General features: G+C 48.5%; 1 protein-coding gene across 1 annotated transcript in view; it reads right to left on the bottom strand.

The window, feature by feature from the left end:
- The window catches only part of GSPT1 (G1 to S phase transition 1), a 647,462-nt gene that overhangs the window by 258,957 nt on the left and 361,623 nt on the right, over nucleotides 1-26,882 (bottom strand). The window contains exon 10 of the mRNA XM_069645596.1: nucleotides 4,271-4,364. Coding sequence (XP_069501697.1) covers nucleotides 4,271-4,364 — 94 coding nt within the window. The remainder of the gene's footprint in view (nucleotides 1-4,270; nucleotides 4,365-26,882) is intronic.

The following is a 26,882-nucleotide window of genomic DNA, read 5'->3' as shown; positions in this document are numbered from 1 at the left end:
CATCGGTTGTGACTACTGCCTGTATCCCGGGATCGTAAAAGGGTTTCCCCTTGGACAGATTCTCTCTTGTCCACCAGTGAAGGCTTTGTACAAGTGTTGGCGAAACGACCACTAGATCGTCCTACTGACCACTTGCCTGAGGCCACTGTTTCGCCAACCATTCTTGCATGGGACGCATGCGCAGGCGCGCGTGGAGGACCAGGTAAATACATGACGCCATCATGTCCAGCAAACGCATTGCTTTGCGTACCGTTAACTGGCGACCGGACTGATATTGCGGAATTTCCAGCAGTACATTCTGAATTCTTACCTCGGAAGGAAAGGTCAACCCCTCTGGAGTGTCTAGGATAGCTCCTAGGAACTGTTTGGATGTGCTTGGCACGAGACTTGACTGTTTCTCGTCTATTGAGAAACCCAATTCGAAAAGGAGGTCGATTGTCCTTTGAATGTTTGCTCTGCAAATTACTGGGGTCTCCCCCGGTGATGAGGCAGTCGTCTAGGTAAGGGTACACCGGGATTGCCTCCCTGCGTAGGTGTGCCGCCGCCACCGCCAGTACCTTGGTGAATACCCTTGGAGCCGAAGCTATCCCGAAGGGCAGTACCTTGAACTGGTAGTGCCGACCGTCCACCTTGAAGCACAAGTACTTTCTGTGTGCTGGGAACATGGAAATATGAAAATAGGCATCTTTCATGTCCAATGTTGCCATGTAATCCCCTTTTTTAGGAGGGGGATTACCTCCTGGAGAGTAGTCATGCGAAACTTTTGGGGCTTGACATACTTGTTGGCAGGCCGTAAGTCCAATACTGGACGCATTGTCAAATCTTTTTTTGGCACAAGGAAGTAAGTTGAATAAATACCCTTGTTTACCTGGTCTCCCGGGACGAGTTCTATCGCGTCCTTTGCTAGCAGATTGACTATCTCCTCGAGGAGGATCTTCTGGTGGTCCAAAGAATGTATTCTTTGTCGTGGAGGATGGTTTCGGGGACGCTCCAACAGTTCTATGCAGTACCCTGCGAATACTGTGGACAGCACCCATCTGTCTGATGTGATCCCTTCCCAAGCTTGGGTGAAGTTGGAAATGCGTCCCCCTACTGGGGTTGCGTGAGAAGGGACCCTGAACTGAGCGTCACTGTTTTGGTGGAGGCGTGCTACCTCCTCTACTGGGGCTGCCTCTACCTTTCCCACGTCCTCTCTTATTACCCCTGCCGTAACCCTGGGTAGACTGTTGGTTATTATTGCTCCACGGTGTACCCTGCCCCTGGGAATAGTTAGATCCTCTCTGTGAATTTTGGCTGCGTGGGCGACGAACATTGCCATTCCCTCTCTGATTAGGGGGTTTATTGGTTAGTTGGCCTAGGGATTTCAGTGTTTCATACTCGTCCTTGGCATTTTTCAGCGCGTCCTTGACCGCCTTACCAAACAGATCCGGCTCCACCGGTTTATCTAACAATGATGCTTGGGTTTCAGCCTTGAATCCAGACTGCCTTAACCAAGCGGGTCTCTTGATAACAGTTCCTTCTGCTATCAATCTGCCGGCGTTATCCGCGGCATCAAAGGTTGCCTTTAGAATGCAACCGGACACGGCTCTTCCTTCCGCCGAAACTCGTGCCATCTGGCTCTTTAAGGATTCTGGGGTGGAGTCTATGAGTGCTGCGACTTCTTCCCATTGATGGCAGTTGTAGCTGGCCAACAGGGTGGTGGAGTTGGCAATCCTTGCCTGGTATGCGGAAGTGGAGGCAACTTTCCTGCCCAACCCATACAGTTTCTTGCTCTCCTTGTTGGGAGGAGCTTCGGACGATGACAAGGGTGTTCCAGCCCTCTTACGGGTGTTTCTAACAACTAGGGAGTCCGGCTTCAGATGTCCCCTTATTTACAGTGGGTCTGATTGGGCTGCCCTGAAAAGGTTCTCAATCCTGGGGTTCACTGCTCTGGTGAGGTTAGGATTTACGAGTGAAGGGTCTATTCTCTTTTGAATAGACTTCAGGATAGGGATGGCCTGAGCAACAGGCCTCCTTTCTCCCACTAACTCTTCGGCGAAGTCCCTCTCCTCTTGAGCACCCTGGGTGTCAATGTGGAAATGTTCAGCTGCTCGAGACAGCACTTCATTCAGGAGAGGTTGGTTGTCGACAGGGGAGTCGGTAACCGGGGGTTCCTAATCTACTCTAGGTTTCTGGATCGACCTCATCCTCTTCTTGGTCCTCATCATCCCCATAGTAGCCCGTACCAGTTTGTTCTTCCAACATACCCAAATCTGGATCCTCACAAAAGGATGTCTCTCCTTGATACTGAGAGTATGGCTGTACATAGAAGGGGTCCGAAGACCGTGTTGGTGTTTCAAACCGGGACTTTTTACTTGGAGTTATAGGATCCTTAGAGCCTGAGGGAGCTGACCACACGGGAGTACATGAGATAAAGTGTTCAGGGTTTTTAGCGGACAAATCGGTCAATGATGGCATCCTTGACATGACCCAGTCTATGTCATCACTAGACCATTCTCTAGAACTGGGGATGACCCTTTCTGGAAGTTTTTCTGACTTATCCTGACTAGACCTGGTGGTCTGAGTAGGGGTTTTTGTGATAGCAGAAGACTTGGACTTGTCTGTCTGTTTCTGAGGAGTGGAGTGTCTTAAAGGTGTGGAAGTAGGCAGAGGCTGCTTCCTTTGTTGTTTTTCCCTCTCCCCGTGAGTGGAAGAGTGTTTTCCCTGTTTTTTCGCCCCTACGGAGCCTTTCGATGCCTGGCGTCGAGGTTCGGGGGTAGTGTCCCTCTCCTTCGAGTGTGGAGGTAGGGGTTTGGGAGCCGCCGTAACGCGGACTGCGGGCGCCGACTCCTGGAGTGCGGTAAGGGGATGGAAGTCGGCTTCGTCCTCCGACGATCGAACTTCCCTTACCTTGGGGAGCGGGGCACTCTTGGCAACAGTGGATGATTGCCTGGAGTCATGCGGCGATTGTGATCGAGAACGCCGATTCAGACCGTTCTCTATGCGTCTCTTTCCGAGAACTCGACGTGCGCGTCGAGTCCCGGTTGGACTTTGTGTGTTTTGTGGAAGTGCTGTGGGAAGCGCTTGTGTCGCCGGGGGTCTTCCTCATAGCCGCCCTGCCGGACGACCTTCCGAGGTCGGGGACTTGCGCTCGGCTGTCTTTCGACGCCATAATGCCCTCGCCGTCCGAAAGCATGGCGTCGCTGCCATCGCTGAAGGCGCCCTCCGCTGCCATGGCCTCTTGACGCCTGGCGTGGCGGGCCCAACGTTTGATCGAATGGTCCTTAAGTGTTTTGGGTTTAAACCTACTACACGCTCTGCAGTTCGCCTCGGGGTGGTCCCTCGGCAAGCAGAGATTGCACGTGGCGTGCCTGTCGACCCAAGGGTATTTGCGGTTGCACTTGGGGCAGAATTGGAAAGGGGTACCCTCCATACGCACCTTAAGGCAGCGGGCTTGGAAGTGTAGGAATATATAAGAATGTACCTATATACCAAAAGAGTGTAGAGTATGTCCACCCCCCAATCTCCCTACTTGCAGGGCCGAGGCCTGAGGCCTTCCTAGGCCCAAATCCGTCGTGCAGCTGTCGACAGTCGAATTCTTCTCCGGGCCAGCGTCGAGTGTGGAAGTTTGGTGACTCGAAGTTGGGGTGGAGAAATGGGTAAATTTAACAATATTTAGCAAGTGTATGGCTAAGGCCAGGGAACTCCGCGAAATGCTTCCGACCAGAATGGCGGAAAAAAACTGAGGGTCCTAGACACGTGAGGGATCATGGGTACAGTGGACGTCACACTAGGGATAGTATTACTGGCACGCCCTGTGTCGACGCCCTTTTCGAGTTTCGAAAAACAAACTAATACTCCGCAGCTTCCACTAGATGTCAGCCTATGCACAGCATGTTACCTAAGCAGATTCCACAAGCCTCAGAAATATATTTCAAGTTTATGTACGTCTATCAGTGTAAGTGAACTATTAGGTCAAAAATGTTGTGGATCCATTAAACGTATAGGCAAGGAAGAGATGTGGCTAAAATATAATCTGGCACCAGCACAATGGGATCTAAGTGGTAGTTTCACACAAAGTTGGGTCTCTGGAGGTTACTAGCTATTCTGCCAATTTTAAGTTATAAAAAAAATATAAAAAAATAAAAATAAAATAAACCAAAACATACCTTCATTTGTCAGGTATATGTGGACTGATATTTTAATGCAATGGTACTTGGAATTCAGGATGACCCAATCTAAAAATAATATAAAATGTCAATCTAAAAATAATATAAAATGTATGTCATACCTTGTATTTGTCCACAATTGGGAGCCGTACTGGTCCATCCATTGATCTGTTGAAATTTGGCAAATGATCCAGATATGGAATAAATGGTAATCCACTAAAACAAGAAAAAGAGAAGAAAATTTGCAAGATTACCACTTCCATAATAAAAATATTTGGTTGTAATCATATTAGACTTGTAAACTGCCAGTCAAGAGTCAACTATCTGCAAATGCTCACTGATTACTTCAAGTAAAATTATATTTTATACGAGACCCTGTAGGTCAGTTTACAAAAGAAGCAATACATTTTATATTCTCCAAAACGTACACATTATCTCCAGTGAGTCATGTACTTTCTACTGGATGTTCCTCCAACGGATTCCTCATCTTTGATATACCGATCGAAGGCTGTCAGCTTTGGTAACTTTGACAGTAGAGGGCGCTGTGAGTCATCAAGTCTGAGTCCCTCAGCAGCTTCCATCTCCACACTCGGACGTGACGATGTTGGTATACAAAGCACGCACTGTTAGGGCAAATTCTTATTTCTGAGCAAATTTCCTTCTACCTTAGAGATTCCCAGCTCTTTTGCTGGACTTTAGGACTTTTAATTGTTATCCTGGAGTGAATGAGACCATATTCTCACTCTCTCGTATTTTGCTTTGATCTGAACACTGTGTTCCTTTTGGTTCTGGAGTCTGACAACTCCATAGGCATCATCTTTTTGTATTGTGACACACAGCACTTTCAGTGCAGTGTCACAGAGAAGTCCTTCAGATGTCTCTTAAGGTTTAAATACCCTCTCTTGGATAACCTACTTGTTTCCAAGAGCAGTAAAGTGAAATTGACTTTACTAACCCTTTTCTATTTGTAGACCCAGCACACACCATCTTACATGGAGTGTTGGGGGGATACTTAGTATCCCCTTTTGTCTACTTTCTCATGTAACATTTCTATGTTAACCTTAATACAATTAATGGCTGGCGGCAGTGGTTTAATTTTTCCTACCATTGTGTGTTTTTACCAGGCTGCATTCGCAGCTGCAGTATTGCACCCATGGGTGCCCATTTTGTCAAAATGGCCCAGTCTTCTATTTTTTTTGCCATTTCTTGTTTGTAAGGTCCTTCTTGAGATTTACTCTGCGCGCCAAACTAGGTTTATTATTTGTTATTTATAACGCGCTTAATACCCAGATGTTTCTAAGCGTGGACGTTAGGCAAGATTGTATGCCGTACCCTTTGGGTGCACTACAACAACCCTGACCTCCTGTCAATAGGGACCCAACCTTTGGTATGAGTCTGAACTACACAGGTTGGTAGTGTGGCTGAGCAGCCAGGCTTATCTGAAGAAGGGTTAATGTGAGCAGAAAGTTTGTAACACAGAGTTTCACAGTGACAGTTATTCAAATAAACTGTCAAGGTCTCTTGATTAAACAATTTATTAATTAAACAGTCAGTTATATAAACCTTCTTAAGAAGGGAGTAAATCACATGCAACTTTCAAGCATACTTTCAAACACACACTTGGTTACTCTAAATCAGATGATATCCATTGGGGATGGCACACAGATACTTCCTGCACCTTCAGTTAACTTCAATAGCTAGGACACTGTGGGCAATGATTTATCACTGGTACCTTTTAGAGTTGTACTGTTTGTGGTGTAAAGGTTATATTATAGGAATAAAAAGATAGGTTAACACTTCATAAACTGGTAAGTACTTTTTTAAAACCCTCCAATGCAAAGTAAATTAACCTTTTCCTGTGGCAAAAGTAAAGCACAGAGGTAGAGGTAGAAGAGTCTTTCAGGAAGCCAGGCAAGTCAATGATAGTTTAACAAAGTCTAGGAAAGCTGAAGATCTTCTGGCAGGTAAATAAAAGTCTTGGACAAAGTTTTCAAAAAGAGTTTGTGGAGTAAAGAACACTTAAAGGGCCACAAGCTATACTTGTGAAAGGCAAAGATGCAAGCAACTCTGCAAGGCAACCAAGACAAGTCACAACTGAGAACAGGAAAGGCTATACAAGAGGTAAGTTCTCTTTGGTTAGAAGAAATGGTTCCAGCTGGCTTCTGTTCCTGTGTGGCTCTTCAGATCCTGCTGTTCCTGTGCCTCAGTCGTGGGAACGAGAGGGAGGGCTTCTGCAACACGCTTCTTTTCAGTGGCACTTCGCGGTTTCAGCTCCTTGCGTCTCAGCAAATAGCACCAGTGGTCTCACGGATACCACTCTGGACTTTCTTTGCATCTGTGGTCCAGCACTCTGTTGAGGTGGCTCAGGATTGGTCAGTCCTGCTTACTGAGGGTCCAGAGGCTCTTCCAGCAGCTCTGGTCTGTCTTAAAAGTGATGCACTCCAATCTGGTGTTCCTCTCCATGGCATTTCGGTTCGTGCAGCAGCAAGGAAGTACAACCAGCTCCAAGAGGATGTCCAGATGAGTTCACTTTGGAGTCGATTGGTCCCACCAACTCAAGGGGAAAATTCGTCCTTGCAGGGCTTCCCTCGTCGAGGCAAACTTCAAGTTTCAGCACAGCCGCAGGGCTTCACCGGGCAAACCAACGGTCCAGGAGTTGCAGCAGGCGTCTTCTTCAAGTTCTTCTTCGGATTTCTTTGTTCCAGTGGTCGACTCTGCCTTCCAAGCCAACAGCCTTGCCTTTTATGTAGGTTTCTCCCATTCATTCCAGCCTACCTGTCAGTCACCCAGCAGGGTGGCTGTCCTTGCCTGACAGCCAGCCGGCCAATCACCTAACAGGGCATTCCTAGGAGACTAAGCACGGGGAGTTTTGGGCACCTCCCTCGCTTCCTGATCCTACCAGACAATCTGGAGCCACAGGCAGGCTTCACTCGTGAATCCCGCCAAAGACTAAATGAACAAAGGGACCAAATCTGGTTTGGCACGCAGAGTAAATCTTAAGAAGGAACTTTCTAGGAAGAAATGGCGGAAAAAAGAAGACCAGGGCCATTTGACAAAATGGGCACCCATGGGTGCTTTACCAATTCAGCAATTGCTGATTGCGGTAAAAACACACAATGGTAGTAAAAAGTAAACCAATGCCACCAGCTATTAATTGTAGAAAGGGTAACATAAAAATGTTAAATGAGAAACTAGACAAAGGGGATACTAAGTAACCCCTCCAGCACCCTATGGTAAGATAGTGTGTGCTGGGTCTAGAAAGTTACAATTCGTAAGTAAAGTCAATTTCACTTCACTGCTCTTGGAAACAGTAGTTACACCAAGAGAAGGTATTTAATCCTGTAGGAAATCTAAGTCTTCCCTGTGCCACTGCACTGAAGGTGCTGTGTGTCACAATGTAAAGATGATGCCTATGGAGTTTGTCAGACTACAAAGTTTGAAAAGAAACGCAAAGAATAAATCACAGAAAAATACATGAGTGGGGAAAATGATCTCACTCTCGCCAAGTAAGAAATTAAATTCCTAAAGTCCAGCAAAAAGAGCTGGGGTTCTCTAAGGTAGAAGGGAATTGGCACATTTCTGATAAATCTCCCTAACAGCGGACCCGGGGATCGAACCTATATTGCTCCGTGCCGTTTTGCTTCCAAAACGTTGCCCCTGAGCCATCCTCCCGACACTGGTCCCTTTGTTCATTTGGTCTTTGGCTGGATTCACGAATGAAGCCGCCTCCGGCTCTGGCGGGGCAGGAAGGTTCCCGAAACTCCCTGTGCTTATTCTCCTTGGCTACAAGAATGCACCCAAAGGGGATTGGCTGGCTGGCTGGCCCTGTGCAAGTAACAGCCAGGATGCAAATTAATGGGAGAGACTTTCATAAAAGGCTAATTCTTTTGCAAGGAAGGCAGAGTCGACCACTCGACAAAGGAATTGAAGAAGAAACTGGAAGAGTAGCTTGCTGCACCCTCCTGGACCGTTGGGTTGCCCAGTGAAGCTCTGCTGCAGTGCTGAAGCTTTATATTTCGAATCGACTAGAGAAGCCCGGAAACTACGACTTCTCCCCTTTTGTTGGTGGGACCAACTAACCCCAAGACGAACTTGCTTGGAACCCCTTGTTAGGCAAGCTTGTATGCAGTACCCTTTGGGTGCACTATAACAACCCTGACCTCCTGGCAATAGGGACCCAACCCTTGGTATATTCTTGTTCTACACAGGTTGGTAGCGCGTTGAGCAGCCAGGCTTATCTCAAGCGGGGTCAATGTGAGCTGTAGTGGAGTTACATAGATTCAGTGACTAGTATTCAAATAAACACTTGTTTCTTGAATAAACAATTATTAATTTATCAGTCAGTTAGAATAAGCCTTATTCAGAAGGGAGCAATATAAAAGCAACACACAAATACACTTCAAAACTACACACTTAGTTTCTAAATCAGTAAAAACCCTTATGGGATGGCCCACAGTCACAACCCACACCTCAGGTCACTTAAATAGCTAGGATGCTGGGAACATTAATATATTACTGTGTGCATTTAGAATACTTTTAGGAATTGGTAAAGGCAAAGGTTATTAGAACAAACCAGAGACCACAAATATTCTTAAGCAGGCAAATACTTTTGGATCCCCTAAGCAAAGTCATTCAGTAGAACAGGTTAAGCCAAAGTCAATGGGCAAAAGTCAAAAGTCTTTGCACAATGTTTTAGAAGTCTTTGAAGAAAAGTATAATCAAATTTAGGGCCACAAACTGTTCAGACTTGTGAATAGTAGACGATGCAAGCAACTCAACAATAAGAGGCAAGTTCTCTCAGACTTTACAGTACCTTTGGATTGAAGAAAAAGTGCAGCAGATGACTTCTGTACCTGTGCAGCTCTACAGATCTCACTGTTCCTGGGCCTCAGTTGTGGGGACAAGAGGGAGGACTCCTGCACTACAATGGGACAGTCACCACTCGCAACCCTCAATCTTTCCAGCAAGTGGCACTTCAGTGTTTCAGCTCCTCGCGACTACCGCAAATAGCAACACTGCGGTCTCTGGCTATCGAGATGGACTTTCCTTGCTTCTGGGGTCCCACACTCTGTTGAGGGGGCTTAGGCTCAGTCAGTCCTGCTTCCTGGGAGTCCAGAGGATCTCCATGGAGCTCTTGGCCAACTTAAAAGCAACAAACAATCTGGCGTTCCTCTCCCTGCCGTTTCGTTTTCCAGCAGCAACTCAGTGGAAATGCAACCAGCTCCGAGAGAATGTCCAGGTGGCTTACTTTGGAGTTGATTGTTCCCACCAACTCAAAAGGGAGAAGTCGTCCTTGCAGGGGCTTCTTTGTCGATACGAATTTGGAGTTTCAGCACAGCAGCAGGGCTTCACCGGGCAAACCAATGGTCTAAGAGTTGCAGCAGGCGTCCGCTTCAAATTCTTCTTCGGTTCCTACGTCCAGTGGTAGACTCTGCCTTCCAAGTAAAAAGCAGCGCCTTTTATTCAGTTCTCTCCCATTCATTCCAGCCTAGCCGTCACCCAGCAGGGTGGCGGTCCTTGCCGGACATTCAGCTGGCCAATCATCACAGAGTGCATTTGGGTCTCCTTGGAGACTAAGCACAGGGAGTTTCAGGCACCTCCCTCACTTCCTGCCCACCCCAGACACCCTGGAGCCAGAGTTGGGCTTCACTCGTGAATCCCGCCGAAGGCAAAGCGAACAAAGGGACCAAACCTGGTTTGGCATGCAGAGTAAATCTAAAAAGGGGCCCTTTCCACAAAGAAATGGTGAAAAAAGAAGACCAGGGCCATTTTGACAAAAATTGCCCGAGTGCTTTACTGCAGCTGCGGAAGCAGCCCGCGGTAAATGCACACCATTGTAGTTAAAACTAAACCATTGCCACTAGCCATTCAGTGAGGAAAGGGTTACATAAAAATGTTACATGAGAAGCTAGACAAAGGGGATACTAAGTAACCACTCCAGCACCCTATTGTAAGATAGTGCGTGCTAGGTCTAGAAAGTTACAATTGTAAGTAAAGTCAATTTCACTTTACTGGTCTTGGAAACAGTAGTTTATCCAAGAGAAGGTATTTAAACCTTTGGAAAATCTGAAGGACTTCCCTGGGCCACTGCACTGAAGGTGCAGTATGACAATGTAAAAGAGGTCTGTGGAGTTTGTCAGACTCCACAACCAAAAGAAACAGTGTACAAAGTCACATTAAAATACAGGAGAGTTTGAAAAAGGGTCTCACTCCCTCCAGGTTAAACTTGTCCTCAAGTCTTCAAAACCCAGCAAAGCTGCTGGGGATATCTAAGGTGGAGGGAATTAGCACATTTCTGAGTATTCTCCCTAACACCGCTCTCCCTGCATCGTTTTTAAGCCGGACCAGAGCTCCAGGAAGATCCTCCGGACTCCCTCGAAGCAAGACTAACCAAGCCTGAGCCACCAGAGGGCTGGACCCCAGAAGCAAGGAAAGTCAACAAGGTTTCCAAGAACCGGTGGTGATATTTGCGAGTAGCTGAAATAGTGAAGTGCTGCTGATCTGAATTGTGCCTATTGCTGCAGCCGACCTTCAAACCATAGTATAGGAGTCCCCAGACATCCTCCCCACAGCTGAGGCCCAGGAACAACAGGATCTGCAGGACTACAACAGGAACAGAGGCCAGCTGGAACCTTTCCCCCTGGATTTTGTTCAATTGACATTGGCTGTCCTGGCTATCTGCAGAATCTTCTTACCCTCTGACTGTGTTTATCTGTGCCCCCAAAAAGTCATGCTTAAGTTACTTTTATAGCTGGAAAAGGATTAACCTATATTTCATTGGGGATTGTAAAGTACTTACCTATTCAGAGAACTTCTTATCCTTGGTTTCCTGCCCTAACCTTTTCATTTTTCCACACTCTCAGTATTACATTGTTAAAGTGATATATCAATTTCCACAGTGTCCTAACAATTGAAGTCACCTCATACACACATACACAGACAGTGTATGTGCGTGTGCGAGATCCCAAAAAGGTATCCACTTAACTGAAAGAGTGTATTTTTAAAGTGTATTTTATTGTTTCTAAAAAATGGCTCATTTTATAAATTGACTAAAATACATTATTTTAATAAGAAACCTTGAGTACAGGTTTTATTTTAATAATTGTCACTGTTAATCTCTATGTTGCACCTCTACAGCTCACATTGACCCCTCTTGAGAAAAGCCTGGATGCTCAGTCACTAAAAATAATAATAATTTTGCATTTATATAGCACTACGAACCCTCTGGCATCTGAACGCTGCTTATTATTATCTACGGTGTGTGGTGCTCATTTTATCGACCTCGGAAGGATGAAAGGCTGAGTTTGGCCCTAGCGGGATTCGAACCTGCATTGGCAGGATCTGCACGGATGTCAGAGCGAGCACTCTACTCGCTGTGACCGGCTGTGCACTCTACCAACTTGTGTAGTACAGGCCTATACCAAAGGATGTGTTACCTATTGCCAAGAGGACAAGGCTGGTGTAGTCTCCCACAGGGTTACTACATACAATCTTGCCTAACATCCTTCTAATGGATTGCGTCCTCCAACACATTCCTAATATTTGGTAGACTCCCATAACGGTATGTAAATTGATGTGGCACTAGTGGACTTTGTAATTATTTATGCTTAATTAATCTAGCTTTCCCAAACCTAGCATTCTGACCAGACAAGGAATCAAGGCAGTAATGTTTTGAGAAAATGTGTAACGAAGACCAGGTTGCAGCATTACATAAATCCCACACTGGCGGTACTCTTTGTAGGATGTAACAGCTGCCACACCTCTGGTAGAATGTGCCCTTAAACTATCCTTCCTTGCCAAAGAATAACTTTCTGAGAAACAAAGATCCACTGAGATGAACAAGTTACTTCTTACCTTGTAACGTTCTTTCGACGGGATGTTCCTCTGACGTATTCCTCATCTTAGATATCTCCTTCCAGCTCTGCTGGCCTCGGAAATTTTTTCTCTAGAGGGCGCTGCGCATCGACGTCCTCCGAGTCGATGTCCCTCGACAGCCGCCATATCGACGTCGACGTCATCCTGCCTATAAAGACCGCGCGCAGCGTCCGTTGCTCAGTTCCGTTTTGTAGCCCACAATAATACTTTCTGGACTAGACTAATCACCCTGAAGGAGCGTAAGCTTCAACAACACGGGAAGTAGAACTGCGGGGATGGATGGGAGGATCGATGAGGAATACGTCGGAGGAACATCCCGTCGAAAGAACGTTACAAGGTAAGAAGTAACTTGTTCTTCGAAGGGATTGTGTCCTCAGACGTATTCCTCATCTTTGATAGGCTCCCATAGCAGTATTCTATTATTGGAGGAGGGAGTACTGACTTCACGCTGTCTTCTATTGATGAATAGATTGCAGTACAGCCCTTCCAAACCTAGTCTCGTGACTGGAGGAGGAATCCAAATTGTAAAAACGTGTAAAGGTATGGACAGACGACCATGTAGCGGCCGCACAGATGTCTTTAACCGGCACGCCTCTTTTGAGGGCCGATGAAGCTGCAATACACCTCTGGTCGAATGAGCCCTAAGGTTTTGAGGGGGCACTTTCCCTGCCAGTTTATAACATTCCAGAATGGCTAGAATGATCCATCTGGAAATGGTCTGCTTAGTTATTGGTAACCCCAGCTTGTGACCTGCGTAACCTAAAAACAGCTGGTCTGCCTGTCTTATCCTGGCTAGTCTACTGATGTAAAAACTTAAAGCCCTTCTAGGGTCTAGCCTGTGTAACCTCTCTTCCTCTTTCCCCGGGTGAGGAGGAGGATAGAAAGATGGTAGGGTAATCTTCTGAGTGATATGGAATTCAGAAACCACCTTTGGGAGGAAATTAGGCTTCACTTGCAGGACAACTTTGTCTTTGTGAAATATTGTGTGAGGGGGTTTACAAGAAAGAGCTTGTAATTCGCTCACCCTTCTAGCAGATGTAAGTGCTATTAATAAAACAGTTTTACGGGTAAAGAATCTTAACGAACAAGAATGGAGTGGTTCGAAAGGTGTGCCCATCAGGAAAGTTAGTACTAAGTTTAAATCCCATAGGGGAACTTGGAATGGTCTTGGGGGATAAACATTGGTTAACCCCTTTAGAAACTGTATTACCAAGGGTAATTTGAAATAGGATGGTTCTTCCGCAGTGCGCTTAAAGATGGAAAGCGCTGCGAGATAGCCCTTAATGGTGCCAACTTGAAGGCCTGAATTTGCCAAATATAGAAGGAAGGACAAAACCATTGGTGTACCACATGAAAAAGGGTCGATATTCTGTTCTCTACACCAGCTGCAAAATCTGTTCCAACGGAAGCGGTATAAAGACTTTGTTGCTGGCCTCCTTGCCGAAAGCAACACCTCCATATCATCATCAGGGAGGTCCCAATCCTTGCCATTCCGCCAGATGTTGAGTCAACCTGCCTCCTACAGGTGTCCTGTGAGGGAAGTCCTCAGTGGTTTTGGGGCGGCTGATGCAGATGCCGATGGTAAAGAGGCACCTGCTGTTGCTGCGGCCTTTGAATATCTACCCAGTCCACCTCGGGTAGTTCTTCTTTGTCCCCTTTGAGCCGGTCGTCCTCTACCTCTTCCGAATGCGGAGTAGAAGCGAAAGGACTTGCCTCTCGCAGAGGTTCCTGTGGGACGAAAAGGTGTCTGACGGATTGCAGCGCCCAGGGATTTTGCTGCTGCTTTTGAAGTTTGCAGTTTTTCTAAACTGTCATCTGCCTTTTTCCCCAAACAAAGAAGAGCCATCGAATGGCATGTTCAAGAGCCTGGCTTGCACATCTGGGGCAAAACCAGACTCTCTCAACCAAGCAAATCTCCTGGTTGTTGTACTTGTCGCCATTGCTCTGCTGATACTGTCAGCCGAATCAATGCCCGTCTGGAGGGATTCGCACATAGCGTCTTTACCGTCCTGTATGATATTCAGGAACGCCTCCCTTTCTTCTCCCTCCGGGATGCAGTCAGCCGCTGTAGAAGCACACTCCCAAAGTATATGGCTGAATCTAGCAAGGGTGCAAGTAGCATTCACAGATTTTAACGCCATGCTACATGCCGAAAAAACGTTCTTTGCCATAGCATCATATTTTTTATCGTCCCTGTCCTGTGGGACGGTAGGATAAGCCGTCTTGACATCGGTAGAAGATGCTGCCTGTACCACCAGACTTTCTGGGGATGGGTGTTTTGACAAAAACTCTGGGTCTGTAGAGGATACCCTGTATTTTGTAGAAAATCTTTTATTTACTGCTGGGACGACATCTGGGGTTTCCCAGTTTGTCATAATCTTCCTCTGAAGAGCTTTATGGAAAGGCACCACAGGATCCTCCTGTGGGCCTTTATCAAGAATATCCGTGAGGTCATCTTGTTGGAAAGATTGTGAAGGTGCAGACCACCCCATAAACTCTGTGATCCTGGCCATTAAGGCTCTATAGGGGGTTTCAGCATGCTCCCCCGGGTCTGGCCTAGCAAACTCCACTTCAGGGGAAGTGTGTAACCCACTTGCCTCATGTAAGGAATCATGAAGATCCTTTAACCTGCGTTCTTCAGAGGAAAATTCCTCTCTAATAGGGGTTACAGGTCCCTGCAACTCAAATGTGTCTTCCTGTTCAGACAATTCACCCTCTTCCAAAATTGAGGACATAGTTCTCAATTGTTCTGAACTCATAAAGGGAGTAAATCCCATTTCCAAGGCAGAGGGTGCCGAACTTGTCATTATCGGCCTCGAAAACGTCGATGTCGTCAACGCCGACGTCGAAGGCTTCGAGCGTGGCGTCGAAAACAAAGGCGGGGGCCTCGATGACCTCGACAGAATTGGGATTCTACTAGACAATCTCGAAGCCATCGTTATCGAGGACCTGGGGATAGTCACTGGGTGTGTCATGACCGTGACTTTTCTTGGCGTCGACGCCGGTGTCAGAGCTGGCGTCGAGTCGACAGACCCGTGTGTCGAAGGTCCCTTCGACAACGGCGTCGAAGACACCGACCTCGGCGTCGACGGAACCCTCGGCGTCGACGGAACCGTCGAGGAAGGTTTGGAGGTCATAGCCCTTCAAGTGGCACAGCGAGTAGAGCGCTCGCTTTGACATCCGTGCAGAGCCTGCTAATGCAGGATCGAATCCCGGCGGGGTCAAACTCAGCCTTTCATCCTTCCGAGGTCGATAAATGAGCACCACACACCGTGGGTAATAATAAGCAGCGTTCAGATACCTGAGGGTTCGTAGCGCTATATAAATGCCAAATTATTATAGTCCTACTCGAGGGTTCGAGACGCGCTCGAGAGGTTTCCTTCGCCGGGTACTGCGACTCGCGGCGTTGTTGACCTTTGGGTCTTTCGACCAGAGCATCACTCTCGCCAGTCTTCGAGGGGGTCGAGGCCGCTTTCTCGAAGACGCTCATCATATTTTTGCGGAATTCCTCCCATTCAGCCCGGGAACTATGTTTCGTGGGGCAAGGGATTCTTTTTGGCGAAACAGAGGAAGACGGAGAAGGGGATCTTCGACGTCTCCTCTTCGAGTGCTTCGATCTCGAGGAGTGATGGGACCCACTCCGAGACCTGGAGCGCGAATGGTGACGAGGAGACGAGTGTCTCGATTTCGTCGACGACGAAGAAGCTTTAAAAGTCTTACCTTTCTCCAGCTTCCCCCTACGCTCCTTCAGGGCCTTAGCTGTCATAGACATACAGTCCTCGCACTCCGAACAATGGTGTTCAGCTCCCAAACACCACAGACAAACTCTGAGGGTCAGTCAGCGACATCTTTTTTCCACAATCTCGGCATTTTTTGAAGCCGGATCGAGGAGTTGTCGGTTCCGACGAAGAAGCCATCGAGTACGGTATCGAATAACTCGAGGTAAATAGGATTAATCTGACAAGAACTGAGCAACGGTATTCCGAGGCACTGAGTAAGCGCAGAAAAACGGAACTGAGCAACGGACGCTGCGCGCGGCCTTTATAGGCAAGATGACGTCGACGTCGATACGGCGGCTGTCGAGGGACATCGACTCGGAGGACGTCGATGTGCAGCGCCCTGTAGAGAAAAATTTTCCGAGGCCAGCAGAGCTGGAAGGAGATATCTAAGATGAGGAATACGTCGGAGGACACAATCCCTTCGAAAAGGTTTGTTTGGTCACAGTCTGACCCAATGTATGTCCGGTGTAACCAAAATAAATTAAGTTATTCACTGTATTGACTGCGGTACTCTTGGTTCATAGTGCCCTTTCCTCCATACTGTAAGGGCGTCCCGTGCTAGGGACGGGAGACAGAACCCTTTTTATCAGAAAAAAACCTTCCCTTTTAATTTAGAGTCACGTGGGGGTGCAGCAATTGGAGCATGAGCTTCCCTGACTCCGGCCACCGGCGCCACACCTCACTCCCCATTGACTCGTCAACAATATTCAACATTGGTTAATGACACCAGTATTATTAGGGGGAGGATAGTGGGACGTATGGAGGAAAGGGGACTATGGACTAAGAGTACGTTAGTCACTACGGTGAGTAACAATGAATTACTCGTACGTCCCGTCCCCTTTCCTTCATACTGCGTGGGCGATTACAACTGAATGTAGCCCTAGGGTGGAGAGGAGACCCTCCTTAAGAAAACAGATTCCTTAGAACCGCCTGTCCGAAATCCGCGTCCGACTTAGAGCCGACGTCTAAACAGTAATGCATACAGAAAGCCGAGGGGTGGCCCAGGTGGCCGCTCTGCTGATGACCTGCCACGGAACCTGCCGTTAGAAAACAATGGCTGTGGTCCTGGCTCTGACCGCATGGGCATGCACATTAGCTGAAGTGGCTTGTGCTGCCCTCATAGGTCTCCTTGATGGCCAAAACCAGAGGCCTTGGATGCCTGATACCTGGCGGGCCTTGACCCACCAAAGGTGGCAAACAGTAAATGCGACTTGCGGAACTCCTTGGTCCTGTTCATATAGAATTTCAGAGCCCGTCTAACATCCAAACAGTGCAAGACCCTCTGAGCCTCGTCCTTGGGGTCGGCAAAAAAGTAAGGTAAAACTATTTCCTCGTTTAGATGGAGCGTGGAGGGTACCTTAGGTAGGACCGCAGGGAAGTAGTATAGGGCTCTAAGGCCACGACAGCCTGGATCTTGCTTACTCTGCGAGCAGATCCAAGGCCCACTAAACGAGCGGTTTTAATGGTTACGAGCCTGATGTCAACGGACAGCATTGGCTCGAACAGCTTGTGAGCCAAGGCTCCCAACACTCATTGAGATCCCACACGGGGGGGTGTCTTTTTGATAGGCGGGTAGAGTCTGGAGAGGCCCGTCAAATGTCTCTTCACTATCGGGTTGGAAGAGGAGAAGCCCTCTGCCTCTGAATTTCTGTAGGCCCCTATGGCTGCCAAATACGTGCGGCATGTGTCCACCTGCACTCCTGAGAGGGCCAGGTGCGCAGAGAAGGAGAGCACATCATCCAACGTGCACGTAAGGGGGTTAATCTCCCTAGAGTCCGCCCAGTGACAGAACCTGATCCATTTACTCCTGTACTGGCTCCTGGTAGCCTTCCTCTTAGCAGCCTGAATAATTTCTAGGCTAGCCTGAGATAGGCTGAGGTGCTTCAGCGTGACCTGCTCAGGAACTGTTAGGCAAGGTTTGTATGCAGTACCCTTTGGAACTACTACACACAACTAGGACTACAGGTGTAAGCAAACCAACCTTTGGTATAGGTCTTTACTACACAGTTTTGCTAGCTTTGCTGAGCATCCAGGCTTATCTCAAGAGGGGAATGTGAGCTGTAATGATGTTACACAGAGGTCTACAATCACAAGTATTCAAATAGACTCTTATACTGAAGGTTTCTTGGTAAAACACATATTCATTTATTTCACAGTCAGTTATAAAACATTCACTAGAAGGAGGCATCTGTATCACACAAAAATATACTTCAGAACTTTACATGGTATGGTCCGAGACATTTAAACTACTTTGAAAGAGGAGCACAATGGCATAGGTTAATAACAAGAATATTAAAGTTACTCTTAAACAGTGCAAATAGTATGAGTTCACCAGAGGAGCCAATTCAATGCATTAAGTTAGGCCAAACTGGACTTCTGCAATGCACTGTACCAAGGCACTAATCAAGGCAACTTGGACAAACTCCAGGTCATACAAAACAACGCCATCAGAGCAGCCCTTAATATCCCTAGATCAGCCCACATCTCGGAAACCAGGAAGAACCTTCATTGGTTGTCAGTCACCCAAAGGATCTCTCTAAAATCGCTTGCCCTGACCTACAAATGCATGAATAACCTGGCCCCCCATATACCTCTCCTCACTGTTCACGCAGTATACCCCATCTCGATCTCTAAGATATACCCTCAACCAGAGCCTAATGATCCCTAGATACAAGCTCCAAACAGCCGGTGGATCCAGCTTCCCAGTTTTGGCAGCCAAATTGTGGAACTCTGTCCCCCCTATCAGAAACCTTCCTTCTCTGAAGATATTCAAACTCAAAGCCAAACATTGGCTAGTCACATCTGATGACCAAGCTGCACTCTGAATACTTGATTACCTATGTATCTCTGCACAAACCACCAATGCGTTTGATTACTATGTCAATTTAAATGTTACCTGAAATGTCGTAATATTATGTAACCACTGTTGCTAAGATATGCGCCCAGTAGCCTCCGGGTCTGGTTTGCGCTATACAAATAAAACAAATACAAATACAAAGTCAATGGGCTAAAGTCTTGTATAAGATAAAGCAGTTCTGGTAGTTAAACAGAAAAGTCTTTGCCAAAGTTCTCAGAATGAGTTTGTAAAAGAAAGGTTCATATGTTGGGTCACAAGCTGACTAGGCCTGCAAGTTGCCAAAGTTTCAAGCACTTTCGCAGTGAGAGGTAAGTTCTCTCTCAGATGGATTTTCACAGTACCTTACAATGAAGAAAAAGATGCAACTGAGGAAGTCTGTTTGTGGCAGTTCCTGCAGATCTCGCTGTTCCCGAGCCTCAGTCGTGTGGACAAGAGGGAGGATGTCGGGGGACTCCTGCACTGGGACTAGTCACAAAGCTGGCAACTGGCAAATCTTCGATTCCAGTAGCGGTAGTAAAGCACACAAATTGGTGTCCCTCTCCCTGGTTATTCGGTTTCCTGCAGCACTGTGAGGAAAATACAACCAGCTGGTATCCAGGTGGCTTATGGGTCAAGTTGATTAGTCCCACCAACTCAAAGGGAAAAGTCGTCCTTGCAGGGCTTCTCCGTCGAGATGAACTTGGGGATTCGGACCTGCAGCAGGGCTTCACTGGGCAAACCAACAGTCCAGGAGTTGCAGCAGCCGTCCTCTTCAAGCTCGTCTTCGGTTCTTTCATTCCAGTGGTCGACTCTGCCTTCCAAGCCAAGAGACTGACCTTTTATACAGTTCTCTCCCATTAATTCCAGCCCAGCTGCCACTAACCCAGCAGGGTGGCTGTCCTTGCCGGACAATCAGCCAGCCAATCATGCCAGAGTGCATTTGGGTCTCCTAAGAGACTAAGCACAGGGAGTTTCGAGCACCTCCCTCACTTCCTGCCCACCCCAGACACTCGGGCGCCAGAGGCGGTCTTCAGTCCTAAAGCCAGCCAAAGGCGCAAGAACAAAGGGACCAAACCAGGTTTGGCGCACAGAGACAAACTCTAGAAGGACCTTTCCAAAAAGAAATGGCGAACAAAGAACACCGGGACCGGTTTAAACAAAGGGGGCTCAGACACCATCTTGAAAAACATGGCTCGCGCGATTTAAAGCTACCAGTGTTCGCGGTTGAGAAAAATCATGATAGTTTGTTGTAAAACCACTGCCACCAGCAATTTCGAGAGGAAAGGGTAGCATTTGACTGCTAAATGAGTTTCTAGACATAGGGGATACTGGTTAACCCCTCCAGCACTGTCATGTAAGATAGTGTGTGCTGGGTCTAGGAATTTTGAAAAGACTAGCAAAATCAATTTCACTTTACTTTCTCTGGGAAACTGTAGTTTATTCCAGAGAAGGTATTTAAACCTTGGGGCAGCCTAAAAGGCTTCCCTGTGTCACTGCACTGAGGGTGCTGTGTGACACATGAAAAGATGATGCCTATGGAGTTTGTCTAAAAACTCCATAAAGGAACACAGGAGTAAAACACATTCAAAATACATGAGTGGGAAAAAAAGCTTGCACTCTCTCCAGGTAAAAAAAATGCAGTCCTCAAAATCCAGCAAATTTGCTGGGGGTCCCGAAGGTCAAAAGAATTAGCACATTTATGAGAATTCTTCCTAACAGGAACCAGGCTGCAAGGGCTAATTTCTGTGGCGCGGGGTGGATGACCCTGCCCCCCTGTTGCACCAGAACATGAGCTTGGCCCAACGGAAGGTGAATGGGCGGCCTTTCCGAGAGGCTGTGAAGCTCAGAGAACCACGGTCTCGCCGGCCACCACACAGCTATCAAAATGATGCTGAGGTAGTAATATTCTTTTATCTTGCAGATCACCATGTGGACCAGGGGGGTGGGCGAGAAGGCATATGCTGTTATGCCGCTCCACTGAATCTGGAAAGCATCACCCAGGGAGCCTGGGCCCTTTCCCTGCCAGGACGCAAACTGCTGGCACTTCTTGTTGTCCCGGGAGGCAAAGAGATCCACCTGAGGATGTTAATGTTAAAGGACATTTGTACCGCGCACTATCACCACCGGAGTGGTCCCCTGGCGGCTCTGAAAGAGGGAGGGAGAGGTGGGTTAGGGGGTGGAGGCTGGAAAAGTGCAAGATTGCAGTGATGTGCTGTTGGCAGCCTCAGCCCGGTGGTTCCGTCGGCTGGGCCTGGGGTGTATGCGGCCGGTAGTCGTCGTGTGCTGATGTGCGAGTCTATGTGTGTTTTTGTTTTGTTGTTGCAGTGTAGTGAAGTTTGTGCGGTTTGTTGTGCTGGAGGTTTGTGGTTGTGTTTGGTTTGGAGTTTGAGAGGTGTATGCAGAGAAGGAAATTGTTAGTGGTATTGGCTAGTTGGTATCTCTACCCTGGATTGACCAATTGGATTCGTGTAATCATACACGACTGGGTGCTTGCGCACCTTGTGCCTCAGAAGGTACGTGGCCGTTTACATTCGAGGCCCCTTGAGCATTTAGCTGTCCTCTCTGTCAGCTCACTCAGTAACTTTGCATGCTCCTCACCCCCACCCACATGACCAGCGCACCTGCTAGTGTTCATACTTCAGATTGTGTGGTGATTGGTGGTATCTCGTCTGTTCCACAGCCCTGTGGTACCTAGTTGTAGCTGTACGGGCGGTAGGGGATGGTAGGGATTGGCTGGGGTTGTTGCCTCCGTCTCCCTCGGTCTTGCAGGTGGACCCCTGTGTTCAGCGTCAGCCCTACTAGTGCTCAGAGTACTTCTGTCGGTTCTAGGGGCTTGTAAATGTCCTTTCCTGTTGAGTCATTTGTCTTATTGTTGTTTCGGTTTTTAGTCTCTGGTGTTGAAGAGCCAGGTTTTTAGTAATTTTCTGAATTTAAGGTGATCTTTGGCGTTCCTTATTACTTTTGGGATGTTGTTCCAGGTTTTCGCGGCTACGTGGTAGAAGGCGGTTCCTCAGAGTTTTTTCTTGATGTAAGGTTTTAGTTCCAGTCGGGTTTCGTTGGTTGACCTGAGCGGTCTGGTTGGCTTGTAGATTGTTATTTTCTTTTGTAGGAATTCTGCTCCTTGTCCGCAGATTGCCCTGTGCGTTATGCACATTGTTTTGAAGGGGATAGAGTGTTTTACTGGGAGCCAGTGTAGTGTTTTTAGGGCCGGGGTGATGTGGTCTCTTCTGGATAGTTAGAGGAGTAGTCTGGCTGCTGTGTTTTGGATCCGTTTTAGCTTCTTCAGTAGGTATTCCCGTATACCGAGGTAGAGGCTGTTTGCATAGTCGATACTTGACATGATGAGGCCTACGTTAGTGAGTGTTTTGTTGGTGAAGGAGAGGAAAGGTAGTATTTTTCTTGCCGTGTGGAGGAGGAAGAAGCATTTCTTGACTGTTGCGTTTATTTGCGGTTCTAAGGTTAGGGTGTTGTCCATCAGGACTCCCAGATTTTTTACTACCTTAGATGGTGATGGTGCAGATCCCATTACCGTTGGCCACGGGATGGCGGTTTCCTTCTCTTGGTCTTTGGATATGATCACGATTTCTGTTTTTGCTGGGTTGATTTTCAGGTTGTTGGCATTCATCCAGTTGAAGACTTCTTTTAGACAGTCTGTTAAGTTTGAATGGTCGGCTTGGGTGTCTTCGATCTTGTAGATGATTTGAGTGTCGTCTGCGTAGTTGTAGCATTTGATGTTGTGTTTCTTGAAGATTCTGATAACTGGGGTTTGGTAGATGTTGAAGTATAGTGGTGATAGTGAGGATCCTTGTGGTACTCCACAGTTGTTGACTCGTGGGGTGGATTTGAAGGGTTTGATCCAAACGGTTTCAGTTCTGTCTGCTAGGAATGATTTAGTCGAGCATAGCGCTGTGTCTGTTATGCCTATGTCTTCTAGTCTTTTGGTTAGGGTGTTATGGCTAACAGTGGCGAAGGCTGCAGAGAGGTTGAGCAGAATAAGGGCTGATGTTGTGTTGGAGTCTGCGTTTGTTTTTAGGTCATCCCAGATGGATAGTAGTGCTGTTTCTGTACCTCTTGTGGGTCTGAAGCCGACTTGGGCTTGGTCTAGCAGGTGGTGTTCTTCAACCTATTCTTGGGTTAGTTTGTATACGTAGGTTTCGAGGAGTTTGGCCGGGTAGGGGATGTTGGAGAGATCATCTACGTCGCCGCTTGTGTTTTTCAGAAGTGGTTTGATGTAAGCCGATTTGAAGATCCTTGGTACGGATGCCCCATCTGCTGAAGATCTCCAGCAGGACCTGGTCGTTCAATTGCCACGCGCAATTTTCCGTTCCCGGTCTGCTGAGCCTGTCCGCCTACAAGTTGCACTCACCTGGAAGGTGGACAGCCCGGAGGTAGGTGTTTTCCAGGGCCCATTCTCACATGCTGACTGCTAGGCTGCACAGTGGAGGGGACCTGGTACCCCCCTGCTTGTTGACATAGTACATATGCTGGTGGAGTTGACTTTCTGGATGAGGACGACCGTGCCCCCAATTAGCGGGAGGAAAGCTTTGAGTGCTAGCTTTCTTGATGGCCGTGATCTTGCCCTCTCTTGGAGCTCGTGTCGGATATGAGGCCCAGAAAAGTCAGTCTCTACATGGGTTGCAGCTGAGACTTCTTGAGGTTGAGCGAAAATTCCAGGTCGTGGAGTGTGCTCATGAGGGCAGAGGAAGTGTGTCGTCCAGGTACAGGTAGAGGTGGTGACCATGTGCCCAGAGGAGGGCCGCGACTGCATTCATGAGTCTGGTAAATATCCTGGGCGCCGAGTGGAGGCCGAAGGGTAGCACCTTGGAAATGGCAGCCCATGATCCTGAATCACAGAAAGGAGCGAAGCGGCTGCAAAAATCGGGACGTGTAGATAAGTGTCCGTCAGATCGAGGGAGCACATCCAGTCCCACTTGCACAATGTCTCCGCTATGAGTGGTGGCATAACCATCTTCAATTTCTGAACAGGGAGGGAGAGGTTGAGCTTGGAAAGGGTCAACTCCTCTCAGGCCAGCCTAGTTCTTCTGGATGGTGAAAATCCTAGAGTAGAAGCCCAATCCTCACTGGGAGGCTGGAACTTCTTCCACTGCCTGGCTCTCGACGAGCGACTGAATCTCTGCCAATAGAGTTGCATTCTCAATCTGTGGGAGGGGATGAGCGGAAGCAATCAGTAAGCGGTACCCCGTCGATACTACCAAGAGGATCCAGGGGTACCCAAACTTCCGACACCAAAACTGTGCGTGTAGGGCAAGCCTGCCCCCCACCGCAGACACGTGGACCCTAAGGGGTGCGTCATGCCTTCTTACCCTCTGAGGCCGTCACGGATGAGGGGGACTGAAAAAAAAAAAAAAAAAAAAAAAAAAAAAAGAGAGCCGCCCCCCCCGCCCCTGTTTACGCCGGTGTTGACTCAGTGAGCTGTCAGGCTGCCTGGACCTCTGTTCTTGCAAGCCGCGAAAACACTCTGTACTCCCGCCCCTTGTCGGAGCATTGATGTGACTGGGTGTATGCCTTGGGCGTGGCCTTCGTAAGGGTGGATAAAGACTTCGCAGTCTGCAAACTGTTTTTCTTTTTATCTAGCTCCTAATCAGTGGTGGAGTGAAAGCGGTCACCACCCTCAAATGGCAGGTCCAATATATGTTCCTGGACCTTTCAGTTGCATTTAGTAGCCCGAGGCCAGGCAGTCCTTCTCATCTCTGTGTCGATGCATATGGCCCAGGCAGAGGTGTCAATGTGGACTACACTGGACTCCATGATTTCTTGCACCACCGTTTTAGCCTCTGCCAGTCCCGCCTTGAAACGTGACTGGCTCTGCACCGGACGTTCTGGAAGGAAGTCGGCTATTTTCCGCCAAAGCCTCTGGTTAACAGCTGCCAGCGTGGAATCTGTGTTGGCTTGACAAAGATGCAGCGAAGCGTTAGAATAAAGCTTCTTCACGTACGCCTCCAAGTTCTTCTCCTTACCCAGCAGCGCCGAGGACAAGGTGGCCGAGGACGAACAAGGCTTTGAGTAGAGTGATGCAGCAGCAATCACCAAAGAGTGCAGTTGGTCGAGGCAGGGTCGACAGCGAGAGTGTATCCCTCTCCATTTGGCGTCCTGGCATCGATTGACCGGCTGGACTGACTGGGGCTTGAGCCACCCCTTCTTGGCCAAGGCGACAACGTCCTTCTGCATCAGAATCCCCGTTCTAGCCGTGGGGCGCAGAGAGTAATTTGGCAAGCACACCTGGCTGCGGGTTGAGGAAGGCACAAGTACTCTGCCAGCCCTGCAAGTCGTTCTTGGAAGGCCTTGGCTGACGATGTGTCGGTCTATTTCCTCGTCTGTGTCCAACAGGGCGTCCAGCGTGGGTGGAGGAGTGCTGCGCGCCGAGGGCTGAGGTGTGGAGACCGGAGTCTGCAGCGGAGGCTGGTACGGAATCGCCTGAACTGTGGGAAGCAGGGGAGTCGGAATCGAAGGAGCCGGCGTGGCCAGCGCAGGCTGCACCAGGGCCTGCGGTGCTCGAGACATGTGGGGAATGACTATGGGCGCAGGCAGAGGGGCCGGAGGAACCATGTCCCTGATGACAATCCTCAAGGATGGTCCCCATCTGAGGAGATCTCATGAGTGTGAGGAACTTTTCAAAGAACCGGTCCTCGCAGGCCGGCAGGTGATCTTGACTGTATAGCAGGCAGCTTCTGGGGTATATTCTGTCTGGTTGGTTGCAGACGAAACCTGCCCTGCGCTGCTGCTGGATAACCTGTATGCCACATACCTGGTTGACACAAGTCCCACCTTGTAACTCGTTCTCCCACCTGCTGCGTTTCTCGAGGCGGTATCGGACGAGTGGCCATCTTGTCTGGCGCAGCGGCCATCATGTCGAGCTGCATGTCGAAGTCATGGTGCTTGGCTCACTGGGTCCAGCCTCCTCTAGGACTCAACTGTGAAGCACGAGACCTACCTTGCAGCTCAGATCGCGACCTGGTAGGTGTGTTGGCCTCGGCAGAGTCGCCGGTAGTGCTGCGTGCTGACGGCCCCTCTGCCATGTTAATGGTACAAAGGCGTAGCCCCTCATGTCTACACCCGGTAAAAGAAACATGCGGTCTCTCAGCACTGTCTCTGGAAGGATCTACGAACCCCTTGGCCAGACGGCCGGTAGCTGAGCTAGCCTTGGTACCCGTACTTGGCCGACTCTGGTCTCCTCCCTGGAATCCCTGTTGACGCAGTAGAATTTCGTGAAGGTGTGCATAGACCTCCACGTAGCAGCCCTGCAGATGTCCAGCAGGGGCACACCAGACAGGAACGCCATAGTAGCAGCAATCGCTCTGGTAGAATGGGCTCTCGGACGGCCAGGCAACGGTCAATTCGCCAACTGGTGACAATGAGTGATGCAGCCGGAGAGCCACCTAGAGATGGAAGCATTGGACAAGGCCTTCCCAAGGTTCACAGGACCAAAGTTCACAAAAAGCTGAGAAGTCTTCTGGAAACTCTTTGTGCGGGCCGCATAAAACTTCAGCGCTCAAGCCACATCCAGCGAGTGCGAAGTCTGTTGAGCCAGCAAGGAAGGCATCTGAAACACCAAGGGTGCGTTGAGGTGAAATTTCCCCAGAACCTTGGGCATGAAGGAGGGGTGCATCCGCAGAATCACCCTTGTCTCGTGGAAAGTCAAATAGGGCTGCTTGCAGGACAGGATCTGGATCTCACCCACTCTCCTGGCAAAGGAGAGGACCACGAGGAAAGCGGTCTTCCAAGAAAGGAACTGGAGAGAAGCCTGATGCATCGGCTCGAAGGGGGCTCCCATGAGCCTAGTCAGCACCACATTGAGTTCCCACGCCGGGGCTGGAGCCTTCACCGGCGGGAACTATCGGAACAGTCCTTTAATGAACTCCTTGACTAGACAATGCGACCAGAGAGAAGACGGTCCCGGAGCCCTGGTGTAGCAGGATAAAGCCGCCAGATGCACCTTGATGGAGGCGTGAGCCAGTCCCAACGTAGCCAACGACAACAGGTACGGAAGGACTCAGGGGACCTTGACTCTCAGAAGTTTAATCTTCTGTGACGGTGTTAGGGAGAATTCTCAAATGTTAATTCCCTCCACCTTAGAGACCCACAGCAACTTTGCTGGATTTTGGGATTTTGAGGACTTAAGTTTTTTACCTGGAAAGAGTGTAAGCCTTTTTTCCCCACTCTCATGTATTTTGATATATGTTTTACACTAGTGTCTTGGATTATGGAGATTTAAGCTAACTCCAT

The sequence above is a fragment of the Ambystoma mexicanum genome, chromosome 2p (assembly GCF_040938575.1).
Source record: "Ambystoma mexicanum isolate Mex_15411 chromosome 2p, UKY_AmexF1_1, whole genome shotgun sequence".
Classification (NCBI taxonomy): Eukaryota; Metazoa; Chordata; class Amphibia; order Caudata; family Ambystomatidae; genus Ambystoma; species Ambystoma mexicanum.
The sequence above is the reverse complement of the archived record's forward strand: the minus strand, read 5'-3'. Positions and strand labels throughout refer to the sequence as shown.